We start from the raw sequence: 15,525 nt of genomic DNA, 5'->3' as shown, positions 1-15,525 counted from the left end.
GACAACGTCATCCCGCCACGACAGCACCAAAAACTCCACACCTCAATTCACCTCCCTCTTTAAGCAACCTGGCAGGATCTAAGCGTCGCAGTCTCTCCTCGCACGGAGGTCTGCTGTTCAATAAGATGTTCGGCGGCTCATCCGGCTCCTCGCCAAAAGCAGAGAGCAATCCCAACACTTCCGCATCCTCAAACCCAAAGACAGACAGCAAGTCTCCCTCGCCCCCGCCTGAATCCCCTGGCGCCGCGGCCGAGAACGGCTCCGACGGCAGCTCTCCCATCCCCACCAAGAACGCCGAGCAGGTCACGACTGGGGAGAAGCGCAGCGGCAATGGCAGCCCCCCGAGTACCTCCGCCACGTCTAAGAGGAGAAGCAGTGGTGTGAGCGGAAAGGCCAGCAGCCTGATTGCGAGCGCCAAAAACACTCTCAATTTCGCTCAAGGCAGCGGTAGGACCGGCAGCGACCTGGGCTCTGCCGCTCAGACACCCATCCAGAAGCTGGGCAAGGAAGATCCGTCTCTTGTCGTCCCCCAGGGCCAACACAACAATGCTGCCGGCGAGTCGCTTCCAGGTCCCCGGTCTACATTCCGCGTTGGTGTGTGGGAAGACAGGAATAAAAAATGTCGAAGGACCATGGAAGACACCCACGCATTCCTCTACAATTTCCTACACACCCCTGCGCCTGCTCTTGGTTCCGAGACGGGTAGTACCAAGTCCCAGACCCCCTCCGAAGAGGCCAATGCCCAGGCTCGCGGTGAGGGAATGATTGAGACAGACAATGGCTATTTCGCTATCTTTGACGGCCACGCCGGCACCTTCGCCGCGGACTGGTGCGGGAAGAAGCTGCATATCATCCTAGAGGAGATCATCAAGAAGAACCCGAACGTGCCCATACCGGAGCTGCTGGATCAGACCTTCACGACCGTGGACACCCAGCTCGAGAAGCTACCACTTAAGAACAGCGGCTGCACAGCAGCTGTCGCGGTGATGCGTTGGGAGGACAGGGTGCCGAGCAACGCGTCTCAGACCGGATCCCAGTCAATCGCACCGGCGTTGGCAAAGGCTTCGGAGAAGCCCTCCGAAGGAAGCGAAGCGAAACCCGAAGCCAAACAGAACCCAGAGGCGGAGCACGCCAAGCTGAAGGGCATCGCGTCAAGACAACGCGTTCTGTATACTGCCAACGTTGGTGATGCTCGGATCATTCTGTGCCGTTCTGGCAAGGCCCTGCGTTTGTCCTACGACCACAAGGGTAGCGACGAAAACGAGGGAAAGCGCATTTCCAACGCCGGTGGCTTGATCCTCAACAGCCGAGTCAATGGTGTACTGGCAGTGACTCGGGCGCTCGGCGACTCCTACATGAAAGACTTGGTCACCGGGCACCCATACACCACCGAGACAGTGATTCAGCCCGATATCGATGAGTTTATCATCATTGCGTGCGACGGTGTAAGTCCGAAACCCCTGCCCTGTCGATGAAAGCCTGCTGACAATACGTACAGCTCTGGGATGTCTGCTCTGACCAGGAAGCGTGTGATCTTGTCCGTAACATCCAGGATCCAGCGGCCGCTTCGAAGCTACTGGTAGACCACGCTCTAGCCCGATTCAGTACGGACAACCTGTCTTGCATGATCGTTCGGTTTGACAAGGACGCACTCGTGGAAAGCCAGGCAAACAGGGCCAGCCGCCTTGGCGTCGAAGGAGATCGCATAGCTGCCGGCAGTAAGATTAGCGAGACAGAAAAGATCGTCAGTGCCGCCAAGAAACAGATCGCAGATGGCGGCCCTGCCGTCGGCGTGTCAGCGAGCAACAGCGGCAGAGGCCACGACCCCATACCCGCCCTGGATGACGAAAGCGGAGAATCGTTCACGCCAACTGCGATCTCGGGCTCCGTAGAAGAGGAGCCGGCGCAAATGGATGGCGAGGTTGCAGACCCGGCGTCGAAGAAGCCAATAGACTCCAAGGAGGTCACTTCGGTCCCGGCGTCGAAACCGTCTTGACACTGAGGTAAATCGACTTCGTGGATTTGCTCCTGACTTTCTTGTTTTTCAAATGTCTCATATGAACCAGCGGGCGCTTTTGAGAAGCACTGTAGGAAGGAATCCGGCAATGGAGGCCTGCACCAGGGGACGCGGGAGGATATGTGAGAGAAACAAGAGTGCGGACATTGTCGGATTTCAGGCCGGTCCGCTGGACTCTCAGACTTGCAGAGCAGGAAAAGCGGAAATATTCCAGGCAGAGGGAAGGCACAGGCGAGGGCGATGAAACAGCTTTGTCACTGTCGTTTTGCTTACAGACGAGGCATGGGCACTCGAAGTTGTTGTGTGTTGTATATGCTTCTAGCATCCCTAAGTATGCCGTCATGCCTTTTTTTCCCCCGCGAACCTCAATTGAAAACGAATTGATACGGGCGTTTTATGTATCCTTTTCAAGGCAGCGTTCTAGAAGAATGGATGTGAGTTCTATGGAACGTTTCTGAAACGGAATGCGACCTGCCATGGCGATGAGCATGGGCGATGAGTGATTGATTTGCTTTTTTTTTTCTGTTATTTTTATTCATGTACCCTAACCGATCTGGCTTGCAATTGTATGGATCGATCGTGTTGACATGAGACCAAGCCAAAATCTTGGAGAACGAACCATACCCAGAGAATCCAGGGATCTGGAAACCGCCCGCCGCCCTGCCACATGGGTCCCAAGGGTTGGGTGTGGGTGACTGCCGCACTGACCACCCGCTCATCATCGCTTGGGGGGTCTCAGAGATGAACTCTACTGCGCGTACTGGGGACACCACTCCCCTCTAGAATAGCACAGCAGGCATGGACCAGCATCAAACCACGAGGTTTACCTGGGTCGTTTACCTGGGTCGTTTACCTGGGTCGTACATCTTCATGTGTTGCGCGATCGCATCGAGCTACCCACCTGTGCGGGCATGCCATCCCAACTCATCCACCCAGCCGCATGGCGTAAGATGGGTGAATGCAAGGGCAATAACACCGCGGGCTCCGTCGCACTCTCCGAGGATCTTCGACGATGGGGCCCCCAATTTTAAGGATGAAGAGGATACAATGTACGTTGCGGGTTGAGCCAGTGAGGGGAGGGGGCCGCTATCAAAGGGGGCCAAGCGGAGGGCGAACCGCGTGGAGAAGCGGCGCGCGACGTGTCACTTTATCTCGATTCGATGCTTCGTTTTCATGCGCGTTGGAAATTCGAAAGGGTCTGGTGATATGTGTGCGCCTACAGTAGGGAGCTTATATGGCACGGTGCCATGCTACGGTATAGATGGACAGTGCCTCACAGTAACGTTGAGCACGAGCAGGCCGAGGCTGGCGCTGGTCGATGGAAGATGAATGGGGCCCTCAGTGCTTCAGTGTTATTAGCTAACGGATATGTGGATGGGGGAAGATCATGCATGCACATCGTCTGGCCCGCCGTTGATCCATCGATCGACAGGTTGTCCTTCCTCGCGGGGCAGGGATCCGGCGCTCTGTCAGGGCATGGTCGAAACAATGACTGGAAGAAGTGACAGGTGCGGAATGCAACGGCGAGATTTGAAGGCCTGCAGCCTCACCCAGTCATTTCAGCATCCAAGAGCAAGTGTTCTGTGATGGGAATAGGGAGCATGGAGAAGCACTAACTAGGTTATAAAGGGGGCGGGCGGACTGCCGGGAGGGCGGGCGAGCGGGCGAGCGAGCGAGTGAGTGCCTTCTTAGTGGAGCCCAATATGTCTGTTCGCAAATTTGATTGTACGAGAGTTTGAGGGTGATGGTGAATGAGGCCAGCCGACGGCGAGACAGCATGGAGAAGAAATGGGTTGCGTGTGAGTGGAAATGGGAGTCCCTCCCAATCAACCAGACATGCAGGCATACTGTGATTTGATTTTTTTTTTTTGGCCCGAGATTCACGCTCACGCGCAGTTGATGGACGAGATTGGAAAGGCAATCTACCTTTACCTACCCAGCCCAGCCAGGTACGCACATCAGCACAGTTCAATTAGAGGACTTCGAGTCCGCGAGCAGGGGCTTTCCCTGTCGGAGCAAGCAGTGCCAGAATTCCAAACGCGTTTGTGGCTCCAGAGTCCAGACGTCCGTCCATCTAAAGTAGACTAGGAAGGTGTCGACAATAGGCGTGCATAAGACAGACTACCTTCGGTATTGAACACCCATGATACAGTAGCAGGCCGTGCTATGGTGTGGAGGGGAAAAGCGGTCCGGACGATTTCATGTGTCTGTCCCTAGGTTATTGATCTCGTCCTCGTCCTCGTCCTCGTCCCTGTTCACGCCCATGTACATACTGCACTTACCCACCAGCCGGCCTCAATGCGCCTTAAGGATATTGGCCGGGTATCGCAAGTTAAGCTGCCCAAGCAATCTGCTCCTCTGAGGCACGGCCTACAATAGATCATTACTCAAGGAAGTACTCCTACGACCTCGGTCTACCAAGCACTGCTGCTGCTGCAGACAGAAAGGTCTGTTTCGGACGAGTCAGAAGCGAGTCCTGCGGTGCCTGTCATATTTCTCCCCACAATTATCCAAAGAGCTTCTTTTCCGACATCCACGTTGGCTACCGCGGGAAGCAGCTTGCCGCCAGTCTCGTCTCTTTTAACAGTAATTTTTTATTCTCCTTTCGGCAACTTTGTTTTAAGATTCGCCGTACCTGACGGAGTGCAGCCTTGTCCTGTGTCGCAATCCCGGCCTGGCGTCCTGTCCCGGTACCTACCCTGCTCCTGCTACCCTACACCCTGCCTGCAGTCTGCAACCTGCATTTCTGCTGCATACGGCCTTCCATTCATTCATTTCCTTATCGATCTCTCCTTCTCTCGCTCCCTCCCTCTATCTATTTTTTCCGACATCCAACTTCCAAGGTTGTGAGACAGCCCACCACCAACCCTCCCACCAAAACGGCCGTCGCCCCCACGACCACCGCGCGCCCAGCCTACTACTGACTGTTCTCCACGGAGCACCGACCCGTCCCTCAATGCGACGGCTCTTTGGCTCAAGGAAACGAGGGAACTCCATGGTCGCGATCGTCACGTCTGCCGCGTCTGCCCACGGCCCCGGCTTGCTGGTACCTCACCTGTCACCAGTCACGCCCCTGAAATAGCTCCCGGCCGCGAGAGCCCAACTGCTCCCCCACCACCCTCCCACGCCCGCGTCCACGAACCGACAGCTCTCCGCCCACCCAAACCCGACGACAACGCCTCGCTGTTGTGGCGCATTCCAAATCGAGCGCGACGCCCGTCTCTCACTGACCGCCACGCTGGCCAGCCGAAATGTCGCTGAATGGTCTGGATGATGCGACGGTCAAGGAAGCCTACGATGCTGCGATAGCTGAGCCCGGAGGATGGTATGTGACGTGCAATTTCTGGTCATACACGGACGGTTTCCGCCCACGCGCCTGTGCAATGCAATCTTGTGCACCTCATTGCAGAGCATAAATAAACGTCAATTGTGCAAGTCCACTGCTGACCCCGCCAACTGTGCCCGCCTACAGGTTCCTGCTCAAGTACGTCAGTCGCGATGAGGTCCAGGTCCTAGCCAAGGGCAACGGTGGCACCGTTGAAATGCGCAACAACATTGCCCAGTACGAGGAGACGTCGCCTTTGTTCGGTCTCCTGCGATACCGTCGCAGGAATGTGATCATCAAATACCTGCCCGAGGGCTGCTCCCGATTGATCCAAGGTATGTCTCAAGCTTCAAATTGTTTTATTGCCGTAGCTTGTGCCCTGTGTCCATACAACAGCTATGTGCCCCCGTGGTTTGCTTTTAAGAATAATCTGCTTATCCCTTCACCTACTCTACAGCACGACTCGCCGTCCACTTCAATGCGGTCTGCGAGCGCTTCGCCCCATACGACACGACCTTCGACATTGCCGAGGCCAAGGAACTGAAGGACACCAAGCTATCGGCGGCTTGCTCCCTGCACACCGCGTCCGAGTCTACGTCATCCTCCACAAGCTCCCTTCGGCGAAGAAGGTTAATGGAAATAGCAGAAGAGGAGGAAGGCGAACAGAGAACAGCCAAGAGACAGTCCACAGTGGAAGAGGAGGAGGATCATCAGTCAGAAGTCGACCCGACCGAGTCTCGGCCGCGCTCGCCTATCACCGGTCCACCCGTTACCCTCGATCCACAACTCGCTGCTTCGCCAGAAGCATCACAGTTCGCTGGCAGCACAGAACCTCCCTCCTTTATTGGCGTGCCGCGGCCGGCCTCCCCGGCCAAGTCCTTCGAAACTGATACAGGCCGGCGCTTGTCATCGCAATCTTCACGGCAGGATTACTACAGCTCCTATTATAATAAACCAAGAGTGAAGCTTGGACCGCGCCCCTCACTCGACCCGGCTGGCAAGCAAGGCAGCTCCAGCTCTGTCCGCCCGGTTGCGTCCATGCCCGCGAGTCTCAAATTGTCTTTTAAGGGAGCGAAGAGGACTAAGACGCAGGACGACTCGTCATCTGTAATCAGTGAGGAGCCCGGAGATAACACATTCCTCAACCCATCGATACCCATCCCCGAGGATCCTTCCCTTCTCCAGGCACTGCGACCACGCACCAGTGGCGGAAGGCCGTCCACCAGCTCTGGTGTGTCAGTCAAGTCACTGCCGTCGATATCAGCTCCTTCCAGAAGTACAATGACACCCGAGAAACTCCGTCTTATGAAGGCCATGCAGTTACGGGAAAAGAAGAAGAGGGCAAGCGAGCAAACGCCCCAAGTGCCTTCAGTCCAGGTGACAGCCGACCCTGAGGAGTCCAAGGTCGCAGCCGAAGACAGCGAACCCCGAGTCGAAACCCAGACTCCTGCAGAGAATGACCAGGCCGTGGATCATCTGTCCCTCACCAAGGTCGAATCTGAGGGTGACAACGTTTCTACCATCCCAACAGACCATGCCTCGGTGCGCACGCAAACGGATTCTCGGCCACCCTCGCCAATCTGTGCTTCCTCTGAAGTCGGCGACTCGACCAAGGCGTCATCCGTGTCAGACTCTACGGAAGAAACAATCCAGGGCCAGGGAGACAAAATCGGACAAGAACATGATGAAAAGAGCGCACAGCTAGTTGACACGCTGAAGCAAGATGACGCACGGCCAGACGAAACCCCTGCTGCCGGCCCAGACGATGCTGTGATCGAGAACGGCCCGGGGGTCGAGGGACAAGAGGTGTCCCAAGCGCCACTGACTCAGACGGAGCAGCAGCCCGACACAGAAGGTGCCCAAAGGGAGGTGGAAGAGAAACCAACACTTGTTCAGAAAGACCTGCCTGCTGAACATCGTTTTATCCCAACTTCCAAATTCGCTAAAGCGATGAACGGCCAGGCCGTCGTGGAGCCCATGGAGCCGGACCCACAAGAGGTTACATCTGTACCTGGAAGGATTGATGAGGTGGGCCCTACCCCTGTGGACCCTGCCGAGAGGACACAAGACGGATCAGCCGCATCACCGCCCAAATGGAACCTCCCAATTTCAAAGTACTCAACCCATGATTCCAGCAAGACTCTCGCTCCCTCCCCCATCCCAGCCATTGTGACTTCCTCGACCGACACGCCTGATGGAGACCACCAGGACCTAGCCAATGCAGCAGACACAATGGAAGCCGAGAGCGCTTCTAGCGAGAAGCGGTCGAAGAGACCTGATCCCATCAACACGGCCTTGGATCTCCCCGACAAGCAGTCAGTACAGGAAAATGAACAGCCCATAGCCGAGCCGCAGTCCGCGACCACTCAGGAGGCCAAGCCAGTCGTGATCGCTTCCCCAGTCGCCTCTCCGGTCACCGCCACTTCAACAGGTCAGCCCAGCGAACCACCGACACCGCGCATTATGCGGACCGTATCGAGCCCGATCCGGAGCCCACAATTGCCGACCCCTGGTGCAGCACCCCCGTCCGCGAGGTCCGTCTCACAGGGCGCGGCATTCCACTCGAGGATGAACCAGCAGTCAGCCTCTCACCTAGGGCCCCGGCCGCCTGGTAAGCTCTCCGGTGGACTCGCATCGCGGATCAAGGCCTTTGAGCAGCTGGCGAATAAGCCTCCCTCACCTGGTCTGCCCGTCGTGCCTGTCAAGGATCGACCGTCTTCAGCCTTCTTTTCAGTCCGCAGGAACAGCGTCAGAGATGGTGCTCAATCGCCTCTGGCGCTCGAGAGAGCGAACTCTGTCAGGGGCAGATCGCCAGGTAACTCGCTTGAAACATCTCCAGAGGCTATCATCAAACCTTCACGGGAACGTTCTGGGTCTGTTGCCAGTCGCTTGTCGGTATTCGAAGGCGGCAATGCACCAAGGGGAAGGCCTGAATCGATCTCTGTGACGGCCAGGATTGTTCGCGATCCTCCAACTCTTACGAGGCCACAGGAGACTCAAAATGACTATGACACCAGCCCTTTGGAGCTCAGGCAATCACCGCTGATAGTTGACCATCGCAAGGCTACAGAGACCCCAGAATTAGAGCCCGTTCCGGACGCTGCACCGCCTGTGCCAACGCCTCTTATTCATGCAGGGGAACCTCAGCCACGCAAATCACTCCAGGAGCGGCGATTGTCCAAAGCCGGATCGGTGGCTGCCGGTGATGAATCTCGAGATGGTCATCGACCAGGGCAACGCACGTCTTTGACAATGGCCAGGGACTTCCTGCGGGACTCAATGGTTGGTAGGGACGCTGCGAGCACCCCCCGACCTATGTCGATGCACCAGCATCATACCTCCCTTATGGGTCGTCTGAGCATCAGCTCGAAGCGCACGTCTTTTGGCCCCGATTCTGCGACCTCGCCGGTGAAGCCTCTATCACCAATGTCAACGGGTGAGTTGAGTGAATCCGGTGAAGACAAGAAAACGAAGGAGGGGAACCGAGCAAGCCGCTTCATGCGACGTCTGTCCAGCTCATTGAGCCCGCGCAAACAGTCGACTCCGACGATTTCTCCCACCCTGGCTGAAGAAAACGTCACTGACGTTGAACAAGCTATACCGCCTAGGGCCATGACTGCACCTTCGATCCCCAGCACGGCCCCTCTTGTTGCCTCTCTGGGCGACGTCAACGTGCAGTTTCCCGACAACCTTCTTTGGAAGAGGCGGACAGTATCGCTAGACACGATCGGCTACCTACTCCTCAGCGCTGTGCAGGGTGTCACCTCGATTCGTGAGAAGCAACTTAAGCGGTATCACCTGAGCGAGTTCAAAGCACCCTACGCGCCCGAGATCGAGTTCCAAGAGCTTCCCAACAGCGTGTGCCTGGATTTTATCGATGGGTCCAGCCTGCAGATTGCCTTCCAAGACCGTGCCGGACAGCTCCATGGCCTGCACAGTAAGTCTAGCCGAGAATCGGTGACCAAAAGTGAAAGTTTACTGATGACGAGAAATAGCACTCCAAGATAACCACCGAAGGCACACCTCTTCCGCTTCATAAGCGACATGAGCCTCGAAAGAGATCTTCTCACCTGTTCATGCCCGCCCACCAACTTGGATGGGCGGGGGTCCACACATGCCTCAGCCGAGGAATTCCTTATGTCTTGCAAAGCGAACGACGCTGTGATCGAAAACTCTAACGACCCGATATCACCTTTTTAATCTGCTTCGTTGACTCTGGCCTCGGTTGAACGCCAGTTTGATTTAGAAAGCCAGCCTTCTTGAGGAAGTCGCTATTTTTCTTTAAAGCGAGCGAATTGCGGTGAATTTTTCCTCACAAAATCCCACGGAAGGTCGGTCCATAACTACGGTGTTGAGATTCTTGATCCCATATCATACCCCAAATATACTCATCCTGTTTTCTTGTCTGCCTTTTGTTTTTCGTTTCTCATTTGTCCCCTGAACCATCATCACCATCGCCTGGAAAGAAAAAGAACTGGATTGAATCGTCACTTCACGGCTGAGCCCCCCAAAATTTTCTGCTTTTAAACGGATTTGATACCACAACACTACCATACCCATCCGACCTCGCGGGGAACATCTTTCCTCCGACAGTCTATCGATTTGTCCATTTTTCTTTCTGTGTTTTTCCGCATGCGATGCTGAGGTGTGCTTGACAGGGGTCTTTAAGGCCTGGGGGAACTGTGAAGAGGGCGAAGAGAGAAGTCAGAGGAAGCAGAGGGGACATAATCTAGCATCACCATCACGAAGCATCGCACTGGCGGGTTGGGGACGGCGGGCGGCAGGCGGCGCCAGATATCGGGTCTTATATTTTTCTCTTTTTCCTTTCCTTTTCACCGGGGAACACCTTCTAACAAAACAAACCAAAACAACCTGTATATATGTGCATTAATATTCCCCCCTGGATGAAAATGGCGGGAGAGAACAAGGTGCCACCGCGGAGAAGGATGCGGTTGGATGAGCGAGAGAGGGCAGTCCGATCCCCCTCACTGGAGGGGGCGGAGGTAGTGAGTAATAGAGAGGAAGTTAACTTTACCTGGCTGTGGGAGGCAGTGTGCCGCCTCGCGTGATACTCGTTTTCCTTTTCTCGGGCGAGTCAATGGTGTAGCTCAAGTGAAGTACTCTGTTCTGCGAATGTGTCGGTATGGTACTGGCTTTAGGCTTCATCATCTCGACGGATTCTCAAGGGGACTTGAGATGTTGGATGAGGCCAGCTGTGTGAGTCTGGGATATTGAGAAGTATAAGGAGATTTAAAGCGTTATGTGCAGTGTCTCGTCGACTTACAAAATTACAGGGAATATCGAGGACGCTCATAACGGACGGTTGGGGGGTGGAGGTTTCGCGGTGGGAAAATCGGAGAGAGAGGGGGGAGACATCATCTAGGAAGAGATAAATGGCCAGGGCCAGCTTCATCCGCCGAGGGCCTCGACCTTGTCAATAAGGCTTGAAGCAGCTTTGGTCTGTCTTTTTGGTTTACTCATTTCACAGAGCAGCCGGTAATGCTTTGGGTGCGAGGGTGTTCTTGTCAGGTTGCCCTAGATACTAGTAATTGTGCGAAGGCTCGAATGCAAGTCTTCAGGGGCCTAGAGGATCAAGACTCTGTAGTCCGTGGGCATGGCAGAGCCGCATCATCCCACCAAGTACAAAGTGTTCATGGCTTTGACTTATTCCACTACCTGCAGTGGTCACATCAGCGCTTATCGCAAATCACTCATGCTAGTAGTACGCGTAATAACAGTGATATTAGTATACGCGTAACATTTGAACCAAAACGGACTCTATTTTCTACTCTTGCACACCTTGCGGGCAGCCTACCGTTACTGCTCAATCTATGCTTGTCCTTGCCAGCTAGCTGCTACATAGCTTGACGCAGCGTTTATGCATGTTGTACTGGCTGTCCACGTGGGGGTTCTTTTCGTCGCTGCCACAAGAAGACCTTCATTTCTCGCTCAGAGAAGCGAGGCGGTTGGGTCTGCTGGAACCAGGGCTTGATTGGACCCTCCGGTATGCAGGTGAGCATATGAGTAGAATCTGCCTTGAAAGCTGAGGCAATGCTGGGGCTTAGCCAACCATGGCCGATACGCCATGTTGAGTCTGCAGCTGACTGCATCAGTGCCCAGCAGCTCCCAGTCGCTTAATACTAGGTGCCTTGGTCTTTGACATTGACTCCTAACCTGACGAGGATGCTTCAACAACACTCAAGTCGTCTCCAAAGCATGAATTACTGCTCTCGGAGTTCAGGTCATTCTGATTTCTCCTCTGTAATCTTCCCGTACTTGGAAGGCCCCGTCTATACCAGGACCACGTCCTTATGATTTAGGCATGTCTGATCCACTCTCCATCACAGCATCTGTAGCTGGAATTATCTCGCTCGGTGTTCAGGTGGTCGGCGGGATCACGCAATACTTCGACGCGGTGCGGGAACGCAAAGATGATGTCGCCTCGGCAAAAGCACACGTCGTTCGCATGCAAGAGCTTTTGAAGCTTGTGAGCAACGCGGCCGCGGAGGTTGAACCAACTCACGCCACAACCGCGGCATTCCTGAAGGCTGCCGCATCAATTCAACCGGAGCTCCAAGCCCTAGAACGATTTGTCCAGAGTTTGGATACCGCAAAGTTTCCCTCACCAAGTCATGAGGTTATTGGAAAGGTTTATGTCCAGACAAAGAAGCTTACGTACCCGTTTCACCGTCCGACCATGGATCGGTTGCAGTCTCGCCTGATTCAAGTGAATGCGATGCTACAAGCAGCACTCCAGATACTTCTTCTGTAGGTGTACCGTCTAGGAGCTACAAGGAAGGTCATGGATTCTAATTAAAGTATCTGACAGAGACGTCGCCATCGATATTGAACGTAACACCTCCACTATCAAAGCCACGCTACCAGACCTGCAGCGACAGCTTTCTGAACAACTCAAACAAGAGAACGTGGCTACTCGAGATGCTGTCGCTCGCGTGGGAGACTCGACCGTGTTTCTGTCCGGCAGATTCGACCAAGGCTTAGCCAAAATACAAGAGGACATCGCTGCTACCAGCACTACATCTGTATCAGTGCTACGTAAGGAATACGCTGAAACTGAAGCCAGGCTGCTTCAAGAGCTGGCAGTGACACAAAGCGGTGTCAATGAATTGGGTGACAACTTCAGACGCTTTGATCTGGCACTCCGTGCGCTTCCCACGCGAGAAGAACTTGGGCGCCTCATTGCCAAGCCAGGCCAGCTGAAGGAGTTGTGCGAATTCATGGAAGAACCACCAGATTTCACCACCTCCCAACATTCTAGCCACCGTTCGCACATCACCCTGGCGCGAAGGACATGTATTTGTCGAAAGCGTGTAGTTAGGTCGAGACGGGCGCTCCTCTGGAGATCTTGGCAGGCTTTGGCGGACACATCGACCACGCATGACCACTTTCCAGACTGTATTTTCCATGTCCAAGGCGCAACGGTACCGTCAATACGGTGGTCGTTGGCCTTCAAAGGACTGCAAGGACTCATCAACCGCGCGATCGAGGTGTCTTTCTCGTACTCATTTGGGGCTGGCGGATGCAGCCTTAGCCCGGGTTTCAATTACTACCCAACTGTCGACCGCAGACGCGACCCGGCATTTCGAATCATGGGACTATACCGCTGGTCATGCCTGAGTCTGATAGAGAGTAATTCACGTCAGGATGAGTTCCTGGAGCAGTGTCTGGATAACATGGCATTGCTTTATCGCCATGGCAAAGCTTCGCCAAAAGCCGTTGACCAGCACGGCCGTGGTGTTCTGCATTACTTGGATGTCAAGTCAAGTGTAGGTCTGCCGTATTCAATCACAACGCCTAAGGAACTCTTTGTTGACAATCACCAAGCCCAAATTCCGGGATGTCTGCCTTACAGGACTGGATACGCTGCTAAAGCTTGGAGTGCAGGCTACCATGTCTGACATCTATGGCTCGTGCGCAATTATCTCCCACTCGGCCCATTCAGCTCAGCTGACGTATTTGAATTTCGCTATAGGACACCTGCCTGGAGCATGACCTGTCTGAATTTGAGTCCCTATATGTGGGACAGCCCACGCGAAAATAGACTCAAGGGCCCGAACAGACCTAATACCTGGGACTCGTGCTCTTTTGTCAGCGAGTTTCTGTGCGCCCAAGAGCCGTGTCAAACTATTGTCACTAAATCTGTGCTCGAGCTTCCAATGTCCGAGCAAACAACAATGGAGTTATTTTGCATGATGCAACGCTCGCCAGCCACTGCAGAAGGTCTGTATTATCTCTCACTTGAACCTTGAGCCTCATCATGCTGGCAGGCTTTGGCAACGCTGACGACATCAATCTGCTCAGCCTTGGAATGCGGTCCCTTGAGTCTTGCAGCACTTGCAGGCGACTTCAAGAAGATGGATTTTCTCCTGACAAATCATCAAAATGCGATTAATGAGCGTAATCTACTGCGGCAAACTCCACTACATCTGGCAGTCGGGCATTCATCCTGTGTTGCGCTTTTGTTGAGGGGATCAGGTCGTAAACTAATCGATTTGCCAGACAGCACAGGCTGGCGACCTATGGATTACGCCTTGTTCTCTTGTATAAGTAGCCTATTATATACTGGGTTACATTATCGGCACGGTTGCTTGAAGAGCCACAGCGACACCAGTTTGAACATCCTATTAGATGCAGACTGTATGATACCGAAGATGGCATCATGGCCACGGGATCTCTACTTCTACTCGTCTTCTCTATGCTGTAATTGCGTGCAGGCAGTATCGAAACACTTGGTTGATCGAAGCGAGGGTCTGAAAAGGCTGGCGGCACATAACCTTCCTCGCATGCAGGCCACTGCATTGGGTCTTTTCTCTCCCTATTTACTGGATTCTAACGCCACCAGGGTGATTCAGGCCCTCAACAACCGTGGCATTTCTGTGCCTCCGAGTCTGCAAGTGCATGGATCCTGCGGGGAAAGAGCCCGTCATGATTTGACTTCAGTATACCATAGTGGAAACCGACCGCCAATACCTTTCTCGGTCCTTTGGAGTCTCGGATTCCGCGACTTGGACACGCCCGACAATGATGGAATTACGCCCTTGATGTGGTGGTGTAAACGAACCTCGTATACTGACTGGAAGGAAGCCGCCGGTCATTGCTCCTGGTTCATCGACAATGGCGCGGATCTGTGGAGGTTGGTTCCAGACGGGCTATCAACGATCGGTCACGAGATCTACGCCAGAATCGGCGAATTGAAAACCAGCAGCGATGAAGACAGCGATGAAGACAGCGATGAAGACAGCGATGAAGACAGTGATGAAGACAGTGATGAAGACAGTGAGCGAAATCCCATGGAACATATCTTCGACCTCACGGGAAAGTTGTCACAGCGAGAGCCACGTGACAGGTGTCGTTGTGCTTGCTCGCCTGGGGGTTGCACTCCCTTCGTACGATTTCTCCAAACCGCACTCCACCCGCGATACGCCAAATCAGCTTCGAAATTCATGGAACAGCTCCCTGAAATGATAATGGAAACCCATACGTCTGTGACCAAAGTCCAGATGCGATCTGCAATCAGATATGCTACTTTCAGGATGTTAGGCATTAGACACACTTGCTGCCACGACGATAGTGGTCTATCCTTTGGACAACATCGACAACATCGACAGAACGAGGAACTAGACGAGTTGCGTAAAGAAGACTGCTTTCTAGTGGCCCGTCTCGAAGATCTGGCCACTGAATTTGAAGAGGAGCTGGAAAAAATGGGCCAGGAACGGTATGTCAATAAACGTGTATCATTTTGGCACGGCTATTGGCTTCCGCGCATGCAACAAGTCCTGGAATCCATCGAGAGTGCTGAAATAGAGGAGTCAGACGAGGTGGGTGCCGAGGACATTGGAGTAGTGTGGCATAAGCAAGAATCCTGGAAAGGCAAAGACCGCGATGGAGAATCCGACAGTGAATCCGACAGTGGAAGTGAGGATATCGGATATCACGAGTGCGACTGGAGCTCCGAGATTGACGAAGGAAGAATGATTCACACACTCCGAACAATGAAGGATTGGAGCTCTAGGCTGGATCTGATCATGGCGAAAGCTGGAATGTCTGCAGGTCGGTGATCGACGCGTTAGCACATTACAATCCATCAAACTAGCTAACACACGGGTCGACTATGAGCGCAGTTGAATTGTGCACTACAAACAGGCCCGTTCTCTAGGAAATC

The 15,525-nt window shown here is 54.1% G+C and overlaps 3 protein-coding genes across 3 annotated transcripts; all 3 read left to right on the top strand.

Annotated features, from left to right (window-relative positions):
• Positions 1–125: 125 nt before the first annotated feature.
• On the top strand, positions 126–1,996 carry J7T55_015082 (phosphatase 2c; the record flags this gene model as incomplete). Its single annotated transcript, XM_053133343.1, has 2 exons — positions 126–1,445; positions 1,499–1,996. 2 exons carry the CDS (start codon positions 126–128, stop codon positions 1,994–1,996), a joined length of 1,818 nt encoding a protein of 605 aa, XP_052988811.1.
• Positions 1,997–5,268: 3,272 nt separating this feature from the next.
• Positions 5,269–9,381, top strand: J7T55_015081 (uncharacterized protein; the record flags this gene model as incomplete). Its single annotated transcript, XM_053133342.1, has 4 exons — positions 5,269–5,342; positions 5,490–5,677; positions 5,800–9,279; positions 9,338–9,381. The coding sequence occupies 4 exons, from the start codon at positions 5,269–5,271 to the stop codon at positions 9,379–9,381; spliced, it is 3,786 nt and encodes a 1,261-aa protein (XP_052988810.1).
• Positions 9,382–11,664: 2,283 nt separating this feature from the next.
• Positions 11,665–15,421, top strand: J7T55_015080 (uncharacterized protein; the record flags this gene model as incomplete). Its single annotated transcript, XM_053133341.1, has 5 exons — positions 11,665–12,110; positions 12,172–12,656; positions 12,756–13,129; positions 13,188–13,273; positions 14,314–15,421. 5 exons carry the CDS (start codon positions 11,665–11,667, stop codon positions 15,419–15,421), a joined length of 2,499 nt encoding a protein of 832 aa, XP_052988809.1.
• Positions 15,422–15,525: the final 104 nt, after the last annotated feature.

This window comes from Diaporthe amygdali, assembly GCF_026229845.1.
Source record: "Diaporthe amygdali strain CAA958 chromosome Unknown NODE_36_length_484128_cov_64_979186, whole genome shotgun sequence".
Classification (NCBI taxonomy): domain Eukaryota; kingdom Fungi; phylum Ascomycota; class Sordariomycetes; order Diaporthales; family Diaporthaceae; genus Diaporthe; species Diaporthe amygdali.
Note: the sequence above shows the minus strand (reverse complement) of the source record. Positions and strands in the feature narration are given on the sequence as shown.